At 45.0% G+C, this 19451-nt stretch overlaps 2 protein-coding genes across 2 annotated transcripts; one reads left to right on the top strand and one right to left on the bottom strand.

Annotated features, from left to right (window-relative positions):
• The first annotated feature begins 2265 nt into the window (after positions 1–2265).
• Positions 2266–8502, top strand: LOC133126699 (uncharacterized). Its single transcript, XM_061239035.1, has 6 exons — positions 2266–2274; positions 3959–4219; positions 4315–4496; positions 4528–4771; positions 5692–5865; positions 6325–8502. Exons 1-6 carry the CDS (start codon positions 2266–2268, stop codon positions 6661–6663), a joined length of 1209 nt encoding a protein of 402 aa, XP_061095019.1. The 3' UTR covers positions 6664–8502.
• Positions 8503–10792: 2290 nt separating this feature from the next.
• Positions 10793–18151, bottom strand: si:ch211-191a24.4 (uncharacterized protein LOC100150331 homolog). Its single transcript, XM_061239637.1, has 4 exons — positions 17882–18151; positions 17276–17393; positions 15308–15429; positions 10793–12416 (listed from the first exon to the last, which is right to left on the bottom strand). Exons 2-4 carry the CDS (start codon positions 17389–17391, stop codon positions 11734–11736), a joined length of 921 nt encoding a protein of 306 aa, XP_061095621.1. The 5' UTR covers positions 17392–17393; positions 17882–18151; the 3' UTR covers positions 10793–11733.
• Positions 18152–19451: the final 1300 nt, after the last annotated feature.

The raw sequence follows: 19451 nt of genomic DNA, 5'->3' as shown, positions 1-19451 counted from the left end.
GTTCCGATTTTGTTTTTTACTGGGCTCCAAGACATGCAATGCAAGGCAGACGTATACATGGATAGTTGGATGAATCCCCTTTGTCCTGAGGTGTTGGGTGCAATGTCTTGCTGTCGGACATCAATTCATTATTATGAAAATGTATATCCCAGAACAAATACCAACCGGTGCTGGTCTGGTCTGAAGGAAGTCCAATATAGTGAAAATAATAGGATATAGGCTGTTGCTCACACTAATGTAAACTTTCTGGATGCTGTTATGCTGCTTTCCACAAACCCACGTTTTTGGGTATGACGAGAGGAAATCGGGAGCCAACCGGAGCTACAGGTCATTATATATTTAAATGAGCATGACAAAGGCGTCGCATGAGGGAAACTTGTTTGTTGTTTATGTTTATATTATGTCCAAAGACTATAAGGTTACTTAGACATTGATTTCTTACATGTATGTAATGAATTCGATTTATTTTCCTAAAAACTATGCAATGCTCGACATTGCCGCCTGGTGGAGTATTTAGTATTGGTGGTTTTAAGACTGAAATCGTGACGAAATGTTTCTAATTTGCATTGACCAATGTGCGGTGGCCAAAACACTCACCCAGTAATATGAATATTCATCTAGTGTGCGCTACCACGATCCTAACTATCCACTTCAACGATGCCTTATTGTTGTGCGATTAAATATTGCAGACAGAGCAATGCATCTTTTCACGGCTTGCCAAAAGATCCAAGTCTCCGAAAGGTCTGGATCAAATATATAGAAAAACAAAACCGCGCAAAGTTAGTAGTATTGAAGGTTACAAAATTGTGTAGTGCACATTTTACCCCTGATTCATGGTACAATTATGAACAGAAGAGGATGGGTTTTGCCAAGACAGCGGTTCTAAAGCCAGATGCTGTGCCAACTATCAATCAAGATAAAAATAAGGTTTGTTTGTCTTTTTACTTTACGTGTTTCGGTAAGCATCCGTTCGGGCCAACAATGCATAATTGAAAGGGGAATGTCCATCTGTTTTATGAATGGATATTTCACGTGGTGCGTCAATAAGCCATTTTATGAAACGCGGAAATTTGTCTTACTACCGTTCGCTCAAAATCAATTGTGAACATTATCTTCACAATTTCAATGTTTCAAATGCTCTAAAATGGATTGCACACCGGATGTATTGTCGAAATGCTGAAGTGCTTCCGGGGTAAATAATGTGACGTAGGTCCTTTGTATGATTTGCGGGGTGGAAAGGAATTGCATACGGTTGCAACGCAATGCGTCGGTTAACTCGCGGTAATAATAACCGATTCTCCAAAACCATTTACTACACGCTGCATAATTTGAATTGGTAAAAGACGACTCTATCTGTGGCCACTAAAGTGTGAGCGATAGCACTTGCTGCGTGTAATATTCAGAGGTTCGAAAAGACCAAAACAGAGCGATTGCAGCAGGTAACGTGCGTTTCTCTTGCCTAATATAACATGTGCCTGCAGATGTTAAGATGTCCATATAACTTGTTCAAAAGTCTTGGCGAGTTAACGAGAGTAGTTGATTACGCGATTTATTACACCATAACCAGCGCATTGCAATACAATTCCAAATATAACATTTAAATGTTCTCTGTTTGGCTATGTAACATACAGTTGTGTTCAGAAAAATACCAGTACAACATCAGTAACTTGATGAACCACTGATATTAGCAGTAGTGAAATTTGTGCATGGCAAATCATTTACTTGTAGATGTAGTAGTGTAATACAACAGAATTGCTTAGTAAAATGGGCCGTTCCAAACATTGTTCGGAGGAACAACGTCATTTGATTAAAAATTTGATTGGAGAGGGGAAAACGTATAAAGAAGTGCAGCAAATTATAGGATGCTCAGCTAAAATGATCTCAAATGCTTTAAAATGGCAACAGAAACCCGAAACACGCGGAAGAAAACGAGCAACTACTGTTAAAACGGATCGAAGAATAGTCAGAATGGCAAAGATTCAGCCATTCATCAGCTCCAGAAAGATCAAAGATTATCTACAATTGCCTGCAAGTGCTGTTACAGTCAGAAGACGTTTGATCGCAGCTAAGCTATCGGCAAGAAGCCCCCGTAAAGCACCATGGCATGTGCAGAATCGGTTAAAATTTGCCAAGGAACACATCCATTGGCCCAAAGAGAAATGGCATAACATTCTGTGGACTGTTGAGAGTACAATTGTTTTTGGGTCTAGTAGTGATCGACAGTACGTCATAAGACCCCCGGGTCCTGAATTCAAGCCAAAAATCATGGTATGGGTATGTTTTTCATACAACGGTGTTGGGCCTATTTATCGTATACCACCGATCATGGATCAGTTTGAATATATCAAAATACTTGACGAGATTATGTTGCCGTATGCCGAAGAGGAAATGCCGCCGAATTGGATATTTCAACAAGGCAACGACCCCAAAAACATGAGTCCGCAAGAAATGTCTTGGTTCCAGACAAAAAGGATTGAGGTAATGGAGTGGCCAGCTCAATCCCCTGACCTCAATCCCATTGAAAACTTGTGGGGTGACATAAAAAAAACAGTTTCTGAAGCAAAACCCCAAAATTCACAGGAACTGTGGAATGTAGTTTGTTCTTCCTGGGCTGAAATACCCGTTTCTAGGTGCCAGAAGTTGGTTGACTCGATGCAACGCAGATGCGCAGCAGTTATCAAAAACAATGGTTACGCAACTAAATATTAGTTCAGTTAACGTTAAAGTTAAATATTGAAAAAATTATTCAGTTTTTCACACAAAGTAATGATTTATTATACAATGCACAAAACGAAGACTGTAACAAAAGTTAGGATCTTCCTGCTTACCAACGTCACACGCTATGTGGTTTTGCTCAATATCATTACTGTACACCGAGCATCAAAATTTACTTGCAGATTCATTGTTCTTTTTGTGACAGTTTTGTTATCTCTGTGCCGAGTAGTTCATTGCACGTTCAAAAGAACGCCCGTTGAAGGATAACAAATAATGCAGCAGCGACCCCCGACTCCACAAGGAATGCTAGTTTTAACCCTTTAGGGTGTAAGGTGATGCATACCTAATAAGGATAATTCTGATGTAACTGACAATCACTACTGGTGATTGAAATCAATGGCGTTCTAGAGCACAGACCAAGATTTTTGTTTTTTTTAATAAAATAGAAAATAAATAATTCATAGAGTTCAGCTTAATTTTTAAAGGCATAATTTTGGTAATTTGTCCCACATACCCAGTAACTTCCTCTTTTGTTATTGTGGTGGCTGGCAACCTAACGTTGGTCATTTCCGGCATTTAATTACTGGAAAGGGGTTAGCCTCAACCGCACATATATATTCTGTACTATGGAAAATGCAAGGTCGCTCTTCTAGCTGCTTTTAAACTCGATGATCCGCCATATTACACTGAAATCAACATTAGCCCTACATATAGCTAAGTGCTGATGTAGAATTAAGTTCACAAATCCAAATCATAACCATTCCAGACCTAAAAGGCAGATTTGATCATAGATAACAGTTTTTAGTTCTACCCGCGCGCTCATTCCAAATGGCCAGCATCAAACGGCCATGTCATACTTTCCATCCCTAAAAAAACTGAAAATCCTGTCAAAATTGCACAAAGGGGTACACTACAGCCAACTTTCTAAAGAATACAATACAATGTGCCATTGGTGACACTGTCTCGGATAAGAAAGGAGGAACACGTAATCAGGGAGGCCGTGTCCGGGGGGGGGGTCACTGGACAGGAGATGCATCGGCCAGAGCTCTAAAGACGTTAAGTTCGACAAAGCCACGTATCTACGGTACTGTCAACAGCACGCACGCGGCACCCCGTCAAGTCCGATGGCTATCCTAGAAAGGGCAGCGCTAACGTATGCTCGGACATGCCCAAAAAGATGCGATGGGAACTTTTAAGGCGAGCTCTGGGCGGCTGTTCGGATTCAAAGGCCGCCACGGTGTAGACGCGCGCCGGTGGAGCCCGCCGGACCCGAGTGACCCGCAGCGCTCCGGAGGGGCTTAGGGAAGAGAACGGTGTGACGTCGGACCAGGTGTTTCACTGCGCCGATGCGGAGCTGAGCTGGCGCCTGCTGTCGGTGGGAATGTGGCCAAACGGCTCCGAGAAGCAGCCCGCGCTTCTGAAATCCGGCCGGCGATGTCCGGTGTTGCCCCTGGTGTTCGTCCACACGCAGGAGAAGCCCAGCTCCTTCGAGGGGAACGGTCATGTCCGCTCTGCCACCGTTACTCCCGACACAGCGTGTGCCCTGACTGCAGACATGTTCTCCCACTGGTTCCGCGGGCGCTTTGTGCCGCGGGTCAGAGATCACTTGAGGGGGAAAAGTCGCTGCCTTCGCGAGCCGCCCTGCTTGTGGACCACGCCGCCACTCGTATCGCCGGCAGCCTCGTGTCACAGGACGGGTCCATTCAGTGCCTGTTCCTGCCGGCCAGCGTCCGCCCTCAGCAGCCCGTGGGGCAGGGGGTTCTGGGAAATCCGAAGTGCCGGTACAAGCGGGAGCACTTGCGCCGGCTGAAGGCAGATCGGGGTCTATGGAGGCGCAGCGGGAGTTCTGTTCCCGGCTGAAGAGGAGCGGCGCGCTGCATGTGCGCCCAGCGTGGGCCTCCTGAGGCGCTACTGGAGCGCGCTGCTGCCCGGCAACGACCGCAAGGAGGGCGAGGACACGGAGGAAGACGATGACGACGACGGGTTCACCGATGAAGAGCTGGGCCTGAACGATAGAGGTCATGGGAGATACTCCAACCAAAATGTGACTGAGCAGGTAAAAGCACACGTATGCTACATGCGCTCTGTGTTTCTGAGCCCCTGTCCCAGTGCTCAATGTGCTCCTTTGGTTTGATTGAAAAGGTGAATCTTTGGGCCATTCCACACCAAATTCTGGAGCAGCACAGCACAGAAGTTTGCCGGGTGTCATGGTGAAAAATGTGTTACGGCATGAAATGTTATTTTTAGAGAGGTCCATAACTTTGTACAAGTCTTTGTGAATTTGTATCTTAATGTAATGGGTATGGAAAATTCATAAATCAAAATGCATCTCATTTTAGAGATATTCGTCCCCAAAAATTCCCTTTCTTTTCCACCAGGGACCGGTTTTGAGAGGGTCATAAAGTAGATAATTTCTGAGGTGAGATATGAGCATTACATTACATTACATTACAAGGTGTTTAGCAGACGCTCTTTTCCAGAGCGACGTACCATGAAGTGCAGTTCAAACGCAAGTACAAGTGGGAAGAGGACCTGAGAGGACAGTACGGTTCCAAGCGTGACCATACAGATACAGTTGGAACCCTTGAAGACTACATCAACTTCCAAAATAGCATACCACTGTTGGCAGCTAGAATACCCCGAGTACAACAATACAATATCTAATACAATACAACAATATTTATATATTACTATAGCGCTGTGTTGGTTTTGACGTTTGACGCGCTGTGTAGGTTCTGGCGTTTGACACGATGTGTTGGTTCTGACGTGCGTTTGACACGTTGTGTTGGTTCTGACGTGCGTTTGACACGCTGTGTTGGTTCTGACGTGCGTTTGACACTCTGTGTTGGTTCTGACGTGCGTTTGACACGCTGTGTTGGTTCTGACGTGCGTTTGACGCGCTGTGTTGGTTCTGGTGTTTGACACGCTGTGTTGGTCCTGACGTGCGTTTGACGGGCGTTTCTCCGGTGACCGCAGCAGTGTGAGGCCGAGCCGGGCAGCGAAGGGGAGGAGGACGTTGACAGGGTGCCCCACGCGGTGGTGGAGACCTGCCTCCTGACCAGCCTGAAGTGGCTGGAGCAGCAGCCCGAGGCCACGCCCAGGCAGCTGCAGCTGCTCCGGGAGCTCCACACGCTGGCCGTCAGGAAGAGAGTGAGTGCCCCTCGTCGCCTCTGCGTTACGTACACACACACACACAACAAGCAGTCAGTGACCACCTGGAAACCCATAACAAGGAGAGTGCTGGGTAGCTGCAGAGTGCGCATCCAGTTAGCTACCTCTTTTACTAAGTTATGTTGTTGAACAACATATTCAAAACAAAGACTTTTTAGATATCTGAAATGTTGCCTTGGTATCAGGGTCTTCTTAAAATGTATTTATTTTATTAACTTTGTTTAGTATTTACTTAAAAACAAATTTTTTTTTTATTTAACTTTTATTTTGAGGTCACAAATGTGTGGTTAGAATGTTCTTACCTCTGCTGGAGACCGAAAGTAAAGTTCTAGAACACTGACATAGAATTTTTGCAGAGAAAGAACATTACAAAATCCCAATCTTCAATCCCACTCTCCCACTCTTTAAAGCCCGTTCTGTCCGTCTGTTTTCTTCCAGGAGAGGCCGGTCCGTGCCCCTGTGAACAGGAGAGCCATGTATGCTGGTGGAAATCCGCACCGGACCAGACGGAAGCAGGGAGAACTCAGTGGAGGGGTGTTGGGCACAGCACCGAGTGCGGCACCCGAACCCAACCTGGTTGAACACCTTATTAAGGTGGAGGTGGATGACAAGAACCTGGCGTTTGGGACCTTTCTGTGTCCGGACCCGATCGGAGCGGTGACTCTGTCTGAGGAACACGTGACACAGGGCAGCGAGCTGGAGGATTTTAACTGTGTCAAGAGCATAAGCGATAGACTGAAATGTGAACCCGCGGAAATTCAGTCAGTGATCATATGAGTATAGAGTCATGCATAATTAACCATAAGTGGTGAAGCACTAGACTGGAAGAATGGAATGAAGTCCACATGAAAAGGATTAATAGATTGAACAGGAGGAATTTTAATATAGTATTTTTTCTTAACAAGAAACAATAAGGGAAAACATTTTTTACGATGGGAAAACTGAGAGACGTGTAAAAAAAAAAAAAAAAAAAAAGAAGGAATTGTGCTATTGCTAAAATAATATACCTCAAATTTTAGGTGCAAGACTTTGCACTCTTTTATAGAGATTTTGACACTACTGTCTCCACTACATAAGTTTCATTAACATTCAGTCTTCTCCCCATTTCATGAACTGTGTATGGTCTCCATGTTTCAGATTTACATGCTCACTCATTTATCTTCCATTTCCCCAAGTGAATGTGGACGTTCTGGGGCCATCCAGTGTTTGTTCTGAGCGGTGTCCTGGAAGTACATGCCTGTTTACGTTCGGGGAACTTTACGTACACAGCATTGACGTTGAAAACCTTAAATACGTTTTGTCCTTGAACGGTTAGATTTTTAAAATGCATACAAATTTACTTTCGTTCAACGTTTGTAGCGCTGGACTACACGGTAGTGATGGTGTTTGAGATGCCATGTTGCTTTAAACATGGAACTAGTTAATAACATGAAAATAAACAATATGAGTGAATATGTTGTATTGACATTAAGTATGTCCTGTATGACCAGTAATAATCGGTAACATCGTATAATTTAATTGTTTGGTGCGGGAATTACTGTATAGATTTAATCTTCAGTTTCCCCACCTCATTGGTTTCAAAGCATTGTTCCTTGTTGAGGACCATATGCACGAATGAAGATGTTCGCTGAAAAAAAAAAGAGAGAACTGGTCTGGTGCTTCAGGCGACATCTGTGGAGGAATTGGGTCAGGCCCATCTGCTGAATGAGTAACACGTGGACTGATGAAGGAGATCAACAAGCTACTCCAGTCATGACCCAGAGAAGGTCCACTTCATTCCCCTCGTGTTTTTCATTGTAAACCACCTCATTTCATAGGTGATCTCTGTCAATCTGGAAGAACATGCAGAGGATATGAACTGTTGCGCTCAAACATTTACATCTAACTCTCCCCACTGCATCCGGGACATCAACGTTACTGCTGATTATCGTCCAGAGACTTGAACCTGCACTCGCCTAATGCTTCAGTCCAGCTCTGCTTATGAACTCTAAAGCTACATCTTCAGCTAACAGATTAGCTTCCATTCTCAGGCCCTTGTTCTATGAAACACTTTCCATCGGATGAAAGGGAGAGATGTGTCATGTGGAAAGGTGACTTTGGAGACATTGGGGATGGAGGGTGGAGGAGGTGGGGTGGTGAGGAGTGTATTATGGGTGAGTGATGGGTGCTGGGGTGGATGGGACAGGCTGCTGGTAGGAGCCATGGGTTTGTTTAAATCACCTGTGTGGGCTACGTTCAGGTGGGGTGGTCAGAGAATATTCCCTTATTAATATTCCTGGGCTCTGAATGTTTTGGAATAATGGAATTAAGGAATCTGTCCGGGCTCTCCCTGGCAAAAAAGGTTTAACAATGATCCACACCCCCAGCACACGACAGCGCCAGGCAGGAGATGGATGTGGACTAGAGTCCGTCCGCCTCCATCATGGTCAGACACCGACTGCCCTGTAGGTGGCAGTGTAATGTCATGTTCAGGAACTGCCAACGCAACTCCAAAGGTTGGATTCCTGGATAGGAAACTGCAGTTGTAGCCTTGAAAAGTACTGTACCTGAATTGATCAGTCTTTGGCTCGATAAACGGGCTGTATGTGAAAAGAATTAAAGCTGTGAATTCACTCTCTGTCAATCTGTCTGCTAAATGCCTGAAGTGTGAACCTCAGTGCACTGCACCACTACGTTCAAAGTGTGTCACATACCCCACACATCCACATGAATGGGGAAAGAGCTGAAATGCTCTCCACTCCCACCCTAAAATGAGGATCTTATGAGGAGAGAAATTGAGTAGACTAGGGGTCGGCAACCCTGATCCTGGAGAGCCGCGGGGTGTGCTGGCTCTCGTTGTTATTCAGCACTTAATTGATCAATTAAAGCAGTTAATGACACAGCTAACTCGCCTCACCTGGTTTCTTGGGTCTGAATTGGTTGCTGGTATTGAGGCGAAAGCAAAAACCAGCTCACCCTGTGGCTCTCCAGGACCAGGGTTGCCGACCTTGTTCCTGGAGAGCTACCCTTTTCCTGTAGGTTTTCACTCCAACCCTTAGAAAACACCTCATTCAACTACCAAAGATCTGCATCTGCTAATGGGTAGAAATGAAAACCCCCCAGGACAGTAGATCTTTAGGAACAGGGTTGGGCAGGGCTGCTGCATACCATGACCACATAGATGGAGAACATTAAGCCCGATCGGACCGGCAGTCTGCTGCTGGATCTCAGCCCTGCGGACTGTAGATCTGATTAAATTAAATCTGAATCCATTGACATTTCAGCAATTAACCGTGCCCTAATGAGTGTAGTTGGGGGTTAAGCATTAATAAGGTTCCGAAGGCTGAGCTAATGCTGTGTGTTTAAGAGCTTAATCCACATACGGACAGCGGTGCCGTTAATGACACGGAGATGAGCCGTGTCATGGCTTAAATGAAAGCCAGAATAGGGACCGCGGTGGCGCACAGCTAAAGTAACAGACCTGCAGCCATCAGTTTGTTATAGTTGCACAACGAGGACCCCGGTCCTGTCAAAAGCTCAGTTTGGCCAGCTCTCATGGAGCGGCATAATTGGCTCGCTGCTCCAAGGGAGGGACTACCAGGGAAGGGACAGGGTTGTAAGCGGTATAACTGGATTAGATACAATTACAATTGGCTACCAAAAAATGTTCTTTTTAATAGTATCAGTACCAGATTCTCCAGTACAGAGGGGTACTTACTAATGGGGTACCAGACACTTAAAATGAGACTCCAGTGTCCTGTTTTACATTGGCCTAGAATTGAGATTGTCACCAGGTCATTCTTACAGCTGAAAAAAGCGGAGCATGAATTATTGCAGCTGCAAAACTACACAACTATTTTCTATCCTTTTTGAAACCTTTTAGGAGCAAAAATACCTTTTGTAATTTCCACAGGGATCTTGGAAGTACAGCCTGAAAGTATCCACCAATCATCATCAGTGTTGCTTTCTAGGTTGTTACCAATGTAGTCTGTGATTGGTGGAGCTCCATGCTGTTTTCCTCATAAAGAGCAAGGTGTCGCAAGTACAACCTCATTAATATTTTATTGGTCTGGTCTCATTTTAACCTTTGGACCTCAGGGTGTTCTCAATAAAGTAAAGTACAGCATTACAAATGGAAAAGTACTTTGAGGTTAGACTGTCCACACCAATAACTCCTCGCATTTCTTCCGTGTTGCAGCTCCAGGGCTGTTTGTCTGGTCTTCCTCATATTGTGCGAAACCGTCACTGAGTTTGTCCAGGAATTTAAACAGTATTCTTTCATACTAAAACATGAAAATATTTATTCAGAAGTTTTGAGCGAAGCTGTGAATTTGACCTGATTTTATGTTGATTAAATTATAATTTACTTGCTCCCAGCTTTAAACAAAAGTACCTGCCAGGTGTTTAAAATACATTTTACTTTGTGGCTACATGCATAACCAATTTTTCACATTTAATTTATTGTATGAATATTATTATATTATATTTGTTTTGCAGCTGTACCTCTGTTCAGTTCTGTGCTTTCCCTTCTCTACATGACGTGATCTTGTTACAGCAGTGGAATCCACATCCTGGATGCAAAGTACGGTAAATCAGGTAGGGACACACCCCAGTTTTCAGTCGAACCCTGACTGTAGCCAGGGGTTCCGTGGATCCAGGTATCACCGCCCTTAATATTACCCAGGGAGACAGCCCCAGGTGGCCTGATATTCCCTGCACTGTTCCACACTGTGAGTCCCCCCTGGCTAACTGTGGCAGTCCTTCACTGCAACCACTGCACGGCTCAACTGGTGGACTGCAAGCACTTCAAACGACTTTCTTTTGCTCACTCTGAGACAGAGGATGTCATAGAGACGACATGGATGTATCAACACCCGGATGACATCGTGCAGCAATACAGTCTGCAAGTAGCCAAAACATATCCACATTTAAAAAGAAATTGCTTTTATTTCTTCCTGAGGGCAAAGTTCACTTATATTGCAACATAAAAACAAGGAAATTAGACTTGCGTAATATTGACTTTATAAGTGACTCCACTGAATCTTGTCGATTGACTTTGTTATTCATTAAAAACATTTTAAAAAAAACTATTATACAGTTCATAGAAATATAAGCATTTTTATGAATCTATGTCAAAATCCCAAATTTTGTTATTCATTACAAACATGAAACTACTATACAGTTCATAAAAATATTTCCATCTGGATGTATTTATGCAACTTACAATGTCACAATCCCAATTTTGTGCAAAATTGGGCAAATTCAATGGAAAGCGATCAAAGTTAGTAAACTATGAAAATGTTTTTACAGTGTTTGCCAAGTCGAGTTCTTTAAAATGCTAAATACCTGCTTTAAGTGTGCATTAAGGCAAATGGAAACGGTTGCAATATGCATAAAACATAACCGTGATGCAGCTCAGCTGCAGGAAAAATCTTACCGTCCTCGTGTGCCACTGATATAGCAGGGGGAGGTATCCTTCTGGACAAATCAGACAGCTACCACCGTTCCAGACAAAATCAGCACCTAGACTCATCTGTCTGGGTGGCTACTGTCTGCATACGTAAAAAGCTAATATTAGTAGCACTCCAAAGCAATTTTACTGCAATGTTCTATTGGAAGTTTGTTTCTGTACAAGGAATAGAAAAAAATGTTTACAGGTCATTTGGAGCTCACAACTGTGAGAAAAAAAGTCAAAAATACATTGTGACTGCTTTTAAAACGAAGTCACAATTTGTCAGGAGTAAAAGTCACATTTCAGGAAAGTTTCAGCGTGCGCGGCCGGGTCAGATGGCCATGGCGTTGCCGGGTGGCCATGGCGTTGCCGGGTCAGATAGCGTTGCTGGGTTAGATGGTGATGGCGTTGCCGGGTCAGATGGCGATGTCGTTGGACCTGAGCGGGGCCCTCTGGGGCTGCGCGCCCCGGTGGGGGCTGCCCTCCGCGTTCCTCCGGGCCTCGTGCCGCGCCCGCTCGCGGTTGTAGCGGCGCACGCCGCGGATGGCCTTGCCGGTCAGCCAGCAGGCGATGGCGTACAGGATGGCGGTGATGAGGCCGAACAGGGCCACGGCCGCGTCCGCCCCGCCCACGTCGCAGTTCATCCAGTTCTGCCCGTTGCGCGCGTACAGACGCTCCCGCCTCTTGCACACGTCCGTGGCGTTGACCGAGATGACGAAGTGCAGGTAGAGCCCCACCGCCACCACGTAGCCCACCGAGCCCAGCAGCGTGAACAGGAACTGGGCCGGCAGGAGCTTGGGCGAGAGGCGGTGCGCCGGCCTGTTCCCCGACACCACGAACAGCAGCGACACCACGCCGTTGGTCAGGCTGAAGGCCACGCCGCCGTAGATGCCCGGCGCCCTCATCTGGCTGTACTGCATGTCCAGCTCACGCACCTGCTGCAGCTCGGTGCCCTCGAACGGGGTGAACGCCGAGTTGATGTTGAAGCCCCCGGCCGCCAGGCCGCCCATCGCCGACATGCCCGACATCACCATCTGCGCAGCCACCACGCAGATCAGCACCAGGGCGTTGGTCAGGACTGCGCAGATCAGCACGATGCCTGCGCGGGGGTGACACACACACACACACACACACACACACACACACACACATACACACACACACGTCACACGTCACACTCAGCAGAGACCTATTCACAACTCACTTTCAACTCAGGCCTCTACCTGGGATTGTCCCTCTTTGAACAGTAAAAAAAAAAAATACTTTTGTTAAATCTGCCAAAGTAACCATGCACAAATTAGACTACCTGTTTGTTTATGTTTATTTATTTATTTTTAATCTGGTTCTACAAGTTCTTTGGGGTACTCAGGGGATTGAGGGATGTTACTTTATGTGTCAGTTTGGTTTTTAGAGAAGCTAACTGAAGTGGCATGAGACCTGAAGGCTCAGGCTTGTTGACATTCGGACAGATCAGGGGTCCTATAGCCGTACTGCATTCAGAGGAAAAACCAGTTGGACAAAGTCTCTGTCTGTATCCACAGACCCCGGTGGAAAATAACCCAACACTACTTTTAAATCCACCCCTAACTCTCTTAAGCCCAGACTACTTTATGCAAATGATGTCAGTGTCATAGCCACCGACCCCACCCCGAAATCCATAATGGATGCTCTCCTCCTGGTTAAAAGCAAGATATGAATATGCAAACGAGGTTAAGTGATTGTCGAGAGAGCTTTGTCAAGCTTTCGTACTGATTAGCGAGGGGTGGGGGAACTTCACGGGAACAAAGTGCACATCGATAGATCAGCCTTTTACTGCTGCTACTTCAACCCCTGCCAACGGTTACTAAGCAATCGCAGCACCCGACTACAGCACCTAGGTTTCCACGGCAGCAGAAAGTATGAGGGAGACTTCCTCCTCAGGAAGGTTAAATGGCATTACTCTGTGTCTCTGTCCTACTAGAGCCCTGGGGCACTGTGGATCCCAGCACTGTAACGGCGGACTGCCTTGCACAGACACACCGAGGATCTGACTGTTTTAGGGGCAAAGCCCGTCTCCATGGCTCCTCCGCTAATTAATCAGCCATTTTGTGAGGGGGAAGGGGTGGTGGAGAAATGATCACGGACAGAATTCCCACAGTCTCATGGATAGTTTAGCTGAGGGGATACGGAGAGTGCAGCAATACATCACCATCTGCTTATCCACAGACTACACCTGGGTCAAATATGTAATCATCATTATTATTATTCAAATGTTTTTCTACGCTTTATTGAGCTCGTCTGGTGTATTGGAGCCTATTAAATACTCTCAAAAAGTGCAAACCCCACCTTCTGGTCCTCTCGGTTGGCTCAGTTGCACCAGGCAAGATCAACTGAGCACAGGACAGTACTTGAATCCCAAAACACCTATGCGTTTAACCCAGCAGACTTAAACAGCTAACATTAGAAAAATACTCCCCCTTTCAGCAGCTGCATGATTCAGAGCAGTAATGGAGGTTAAGGACAGTATATGCTGAAGGGGGTAATGTCAGTGAGCTGCCGGTTCAATTTATACAACTCCACACTACCGACAGTTGAAAAGTGCGTGTGTGTACATCACAGTAAGAGGCTACATTATTTTTCACATTTATTTAACCAAGCACTCTAGGTTAGCTGAAAGAATCAACCCTCTTTTGCTGTAATGCTCTGGGATATCCATGTGGGCTGGGAATTCAAGGGATTGTGCTGCCAGTCAAATTTTGTTGGTGATTAATTGGCTAGGCAGACAAAATAAAATCTTTTCGACAAAAGGAACAGCCCAGCCTAGACAAAATGGAGGGCTTTGAGAATCCAGACTTCCACTTTCAATGCTGGCCACCAGTATGGCACGCAGGTGCTAGCTTTGTCCCTGGTACTTCCCCCGTGCCTGTGTTGTAGCAGGTCACATGACTCAGGAATGCTGACTGGCGAGGAGAGTGTGTCCGTACAGCGGAGAGTGAGCCCAGGGCACAGGGGTCTCACGCAGATCAGCCCAATCTCAGGGGCTTACCTCCTCCTGCATTCACACAGCTATAATCCTATTACACTTTCTCCCGTTTCCCTCCTCGCTTAAGAGTATTTGGTATCGGACACCCATTCCTAAGGCCGAGACTGCAACAGAGGGGCAGTATGTGTCTGTGTGGGTATGTCTGTATGTGTGCGGGGAGGTGTATAGGTAGGTATTGTGTGTAGGGTATTTGTAGGTGTTTTGTGTGTGTGTGTGTGTGCTCAGAAGACAGAAACCTGTAAAACCAGTTTTGTCTTCATGAAGCAGCTCAGGTTAAGTATCGCAGGGCGTGGCTTCACAGAACAGGGAAATGCAGCCGGAAACCATTTCCAGTATGCAGGGCAGGACAGCACAGGAGGGGAAGCTTACTGCTTCACATGAGGGAAATGGAGGACAGCGACCATTTTGGAGGTGTATTTTTATCAACAAAATAAAAACAGCTTGTGTCCGTGAAGTTTGTGTGGGAATCACAAATACTCCTATTATTTTGGAGACTGGAGGTGCTTTCCTTATTTTATTTCAGTTCAGGGACTGGTCTGATCTTGTAATTATTTACAAAAAGAAAAATGATAGGGCAGCACTGGCAAGAAAAAGTGTTGGCAAGTAGTATTATTCCCATTTAAATTTAGAAGACAGCCCAGTACATTATGTAGTTTCAGCAAATCCTCCTCAAAGTAGTGTTGGAGTCTGTTTTGCTGAAATATTTCCCTCATGAGATGTTCTGAGCCGTTAGCTGCAGCGCTGTGTCTGCGTTTTCTCCACCTGGGCTCGCTACCAGACCTTTAAACTCCTCATGAATAAAAACCGCATTACTCCACATCGTTATCTTCACATCTGGGATGGGCTGGCTCTTAAGGGAAGACGGTGCAGGTCATTCACAGTGCATCCGAACAGGAGCGGTCAGAAACTGACATGCAGGCCTGTAAGACCTGCTTCCCCTCACACACACACCCCAAAAAGACACGCACCACTCCTGGAGCAGATGTAACTGCATTTGGACTCCTGCGGCTCCTCTCGTGGGGGGTCCCGGTGGTGTTTGGGAGGGGGCGTGGAGCTCCTCCGGGGGTAGTAGGGAGGCTGGGTGGAGGCTCTGGTGAAGGAAGGAGAGGGGTCACCTTTCTGTCTGTCTGTCTGTCTGTCTGGTTATTTATAATCTGCCTGTTTGGGGCCCACACATCATGACACAGGGGGCGAATGTTCCCATTTTCAGAGAGAAAGAGTGAAGTAGATTGTCATATTTCAAGCATTACTTTATCATGCACATTTTTTTATATCGTGCCCTCTTATTACTCTATCGGTTATTATTTAATATAATGGTGGACACGCTCTTATCCAGAGTGACGTACAAGGCCATCGTGGTAAGGCAAGTCAAACACATACCGTAGGAGCGCCAAGAACAAAATGAGATCTGAGGTTCAGAGCAGCAAGTAAGACATCAGCGCTAAAGCATCCACTTCAAAAAAAAACAGCAGCAATATCAGCACACACCCAATCCAGTACAAGCATATCTTCTGAGCTTGTAGTTATCACCAGGAAAACATTTCTTAATCGCACAGCAAACAAAGCAGCAAATAAACCACCAGCAGAACATTACATTACATTATTGGCATTTGGCAGACACTCTTATCCAGGGTGATGTACAGTTGATTAGACTAAGCAGGAGACAATCCTCCCCTGGAGCAATGCAGGGTTAAGGGCCTTGGTCGAGGGCCCAACGGCTGTGCCGATCTTATTGTGGCTACACCGGGATTAGAACCACCGACCTTGCGCGTCCCAGTCATTTTTATTTGTAATAGCACTTTCCACAGAAGTAACAGAAGGGAAGCCCCCAAATAGCCCTGAGCCCCCAGATAGCACGAGGTAAAAAGAAATCCTGCACTGGCCTATAGGTTGATATAGCAACGGTTGAGGTATGAAACTAGCAGGTAAACTAGAAAGTCCACTAGGAGGAATTTAAAGTACACAGTTCGGAGGGTTGGGGGGATGAATCTGTTGCACCAGGATGTGTCAAAGTGTGGGCATAAATGTAGTGTAGTGGTTAAGGTAACATGAGTGGGACCAACAAGGTCAGTGGTTCGATCCCCGGTGTGGCCACAATCAGATCGGCACAGCCGTTGGGCCCTTGAGCAAGGCCCTTAACCCTGCATTGCTCCAGGGTTAGAAGGCTTAGTCTAATCATCTGTACGTCGCTCTGGATAAGAGCGTCTGCCAAATGCCAGTAATGTAATCTTTCAAAGCGACTACCCAAGGGAAAGGTGGGTTAATGTTATGAGCATCACGGAGGCTGACTTCTGTCCATCTAGGGAGTGGTACAAGCAACAAACACTGTGATACATTACACTGGACAATTTCTATTATCTATGTAAACACTGTCTGCCCCGATCAAATAAACATGAAATTAAATGAATAAATGAAATGCCTGGTGGCGCCCATTGTCTCCCCGCAAAACGGCGGCTAACATCGCCCTCAGGTAAACCACCGCCAGTGATTCACTCTTTGGTTCACTGAGTTTCGGTCACACAGAAAACAAAGGAGGATAAAACATTTTTTAAAAGCCATCCTTGTATAATGAAATCCCGGAATCATATTCTGACGGATCAATGCTAAAAGAGGATTTGCGTTATTAGTCATTCGGACGGGGAACACTGTCCAGACCGTAACGATGCCAACGCGAAGGCCAATGCAAAGGCTCGCGTGTGGCCGGCTCGCGCGGAGAGATAAATAACTGTTGTATAAATGTATGGCTTACGCGGAACGTAATGTATGAGTGAAATAATGCAGCCGCTGAGGAATATACAAATTAATTAACATGCGAATGCATGTGTATTCTCTTCTTACTGTTAGGCATGCTCATTGTCAAGACTAAGTCTGACGCACATAGCAGAAACTGTACTTGTTTTAATGAGTAGACTATCCAGTTGCAAAAGAAAACTGACCTGTCACTAGGAGGCCGTCCATTGTGTGGGTCCCTTCGGTCCCTGGGTTCCCGGTTGTGTTCTCTGTTTTCGCCGTTCCTGTCTCGTCCCCTGTGAGGTCTAGACGGCTGGCTCATTTCTATAAAAGAAACCACAATTCAAACAACCTTTTCTCTATCCCGTTTGACAAACAACTTCTCAACCCGTAACAAATATCAATTGTTTTAATATGTATTCCCTTTATCTCGTAAAACAATAACCTGAAAAATCGATTTAACTCCAAAACATACTTAACACTAGTACATATTTTTATCTGAACACTTAACCTGCTCAAACCAGCGATCAAGAACTTCTACGAATGCTTAATAATGGCAAAGGAAATTCACAAAAGCATGTAAAGTCGTACAAAAGTCGTATATAAGTTAAAACGAAACGGAAAGATAAGTTTATAGTAGCCTATTTCATGTTAGTTTTCTGCTGCGTATAGAGTCGAAAGTAAAGCGGGAGTATTTTCACTCCTACTTCAGATATCAATATAGCCTATTACCATCTCCACGTCACTCTGTCGGTTAGTCTATTAGCAAAAAAAGCTGTACTAATTCAATAGTATAGTTAAAAACTACTTACTGACTTATGTGGCCGTCCTCGTTCTGTGTTTTGTTTTTCACAGTAAATCCGAAAAGACCTCTCTGTGAATCACCATCGCACACCCCCGAGATCTCGCGATCACCTGTGTTCTGGTACCCCACCCAGAGAGGGCAAAGGGAGGCGCTTCTCAGGTATGCGGTAAGGGAGACGCGTCTCAGGTACGACAACAGATAGTAGCGACAAGCACGGTGCAGTGAAAGCCAATTCGGCTCAACAAAAAACACTTCGTGTGACACTCGTCTTTTGTTAAAAGACGATGACCGCTATCTGATGTGCTTGCAAAGGCTGTCATCTGAATCGGATGCTTTGTGTCATCTCAGTGCCATCGCCGCTAACACTGAGTGGCCATTGTATAAAGGTCCTCAAAGCTGAAATACGTGATCTGGGCTGTTCTCTCCAGACCAGTTGCGTAATGAAAAATGCGACCGCCGAATTTAATAAATGATGGTGACAGTCAGTTTCGTAGGTGGCGGTAGCTTGACCGCAATCAAACTTTTACAGAAGACACTGAGCTACTGTTTGGCCATCTTGGCCATTCAATGGTCCAATTGAGATTATACCCAGTGAATAGTCTGGTCCATTCTCAGTGTCAAGGGCTACTTTGTTATATCTCTCGTGAACAATTCTACTCTGCTACTCCTAATTGTTTTGCAAATCTTGCATTTTCTAACTGTATACATTTTTTTTCTTTCATTTACAGCATTTTTCCAGCCAAAAGATGCACATATAAGCGTGCTTCTCATGTATAAAAAATGCCGGATTAAAAAAAATTAAATAAATGGTTGTCCTGGTCACATAAATTGAATTTAAATTTATTAAATTTGATGCTTTGTAAAACGACTGCAGAAATCCGAGCACAAAGGGAACACTTTTGGGGTAGTTTTAATTCCTATATTTTTCTGAAATAGATCCACTGGATTCATTTTCCCTGGGATTTTAAACACAAGTGAGTTTCTGTTATGCGAAATTGTGATTCAAAATAATTATTATCCATTTCTGGAATTCCTCAACAGCATAAACTAACCGGCAATGATCTCACATGGAAAAAGTTCACTCCCACACAAGATAATTATCCAAGTCCAAGTCTCCAGCCAAGTAAGACAAGAGATATTTAGGAAATACCACAGCACGGTTTATGAGATTGATCTCATCTGATAAATCAAAGTAACAACTGAAATGAGAAGTGTAAATTTAAATACAATTGAACTGTACACAAGTTATTATGTCATGTCAGCGCAACAACTATAGTAAACCGTACTTTTATAGTAGTCCTTTGCTTCCCTCTGGTGGATGCTTGATGCAGCACGATAACATACAATGAGGGATTCTATTACTGTTCCGTGATCTACCGACAGCAAGCTATTATGATTAAATGGCAAATTTTAGAGTCTCTGACTGGGACTGATACAAAACATAATCGCGTCCTATGTCAGTGAGTGTCACCTTATTTGTTGGCTAGGAGATACTGCTGTCTGGAACAACTTGAACATATTAAACTGGATCAACATGATATTTGCCGAAAGTAAATGCAAAAGATTGAATTGCTTCT

The sequence above is a fragment of the Conger conger genome, chromosome 4 (assembly GCF_963514075.1).
Source record: "Conger conger chromosome 4, fConCon1.1, whole genome shotgun sequence".
Lineage (NCBI taxonomy): Eukaryota > Metazoa > Chordata > Actinopteri > Anguilliformes > Congridae > Conger > Conger conger.
Note: the sequence above shows the minus strand (reverse complement) of the source record. Positions and strands in the feature narration are given on the sequence as shown.

Coding starts and splice junctions, on each gene's coding strand:
- si:ch211-191a24.4 (XM_061239637.1), bottom strand. CDS start 17,391: ATGAGCCAGCCGTCTAGACCTCACAGGGGACGAGACAGGAACGGCGAA. Junction 15,430..17,275: donor GGACGGCCTCCTAGTGACAG/GTCAGTTTTCTT, acceptor TTCCTTCACCAG/AGCCTCCACCCAGCCTCCCT. Junction 12,417..15,307: donor TTACATCTGCTCCAGGAGTG/GTGCGTGTCTTT, acceptor ACCCCCGCGCAG/GCATCGTGCTGATCTGCGCA.
- LOC133126699 (XM_061239035.1), top strand. Junction 4,772..5,691: donor ACCAAAATGTGACTGAGCAG/GTAAAAGCACAC, acceptor CGGTGACCGCAG/CAGTGTGAGGCCGAGCCGGG. Junction 5,866..6,324: donor CGCTGGCCGTCAGGAAGAGA/GTGAGTGCCCCT, acceptor GTTTTCTTCCAG/GAGAGGCCGGTCCGTGCCCC.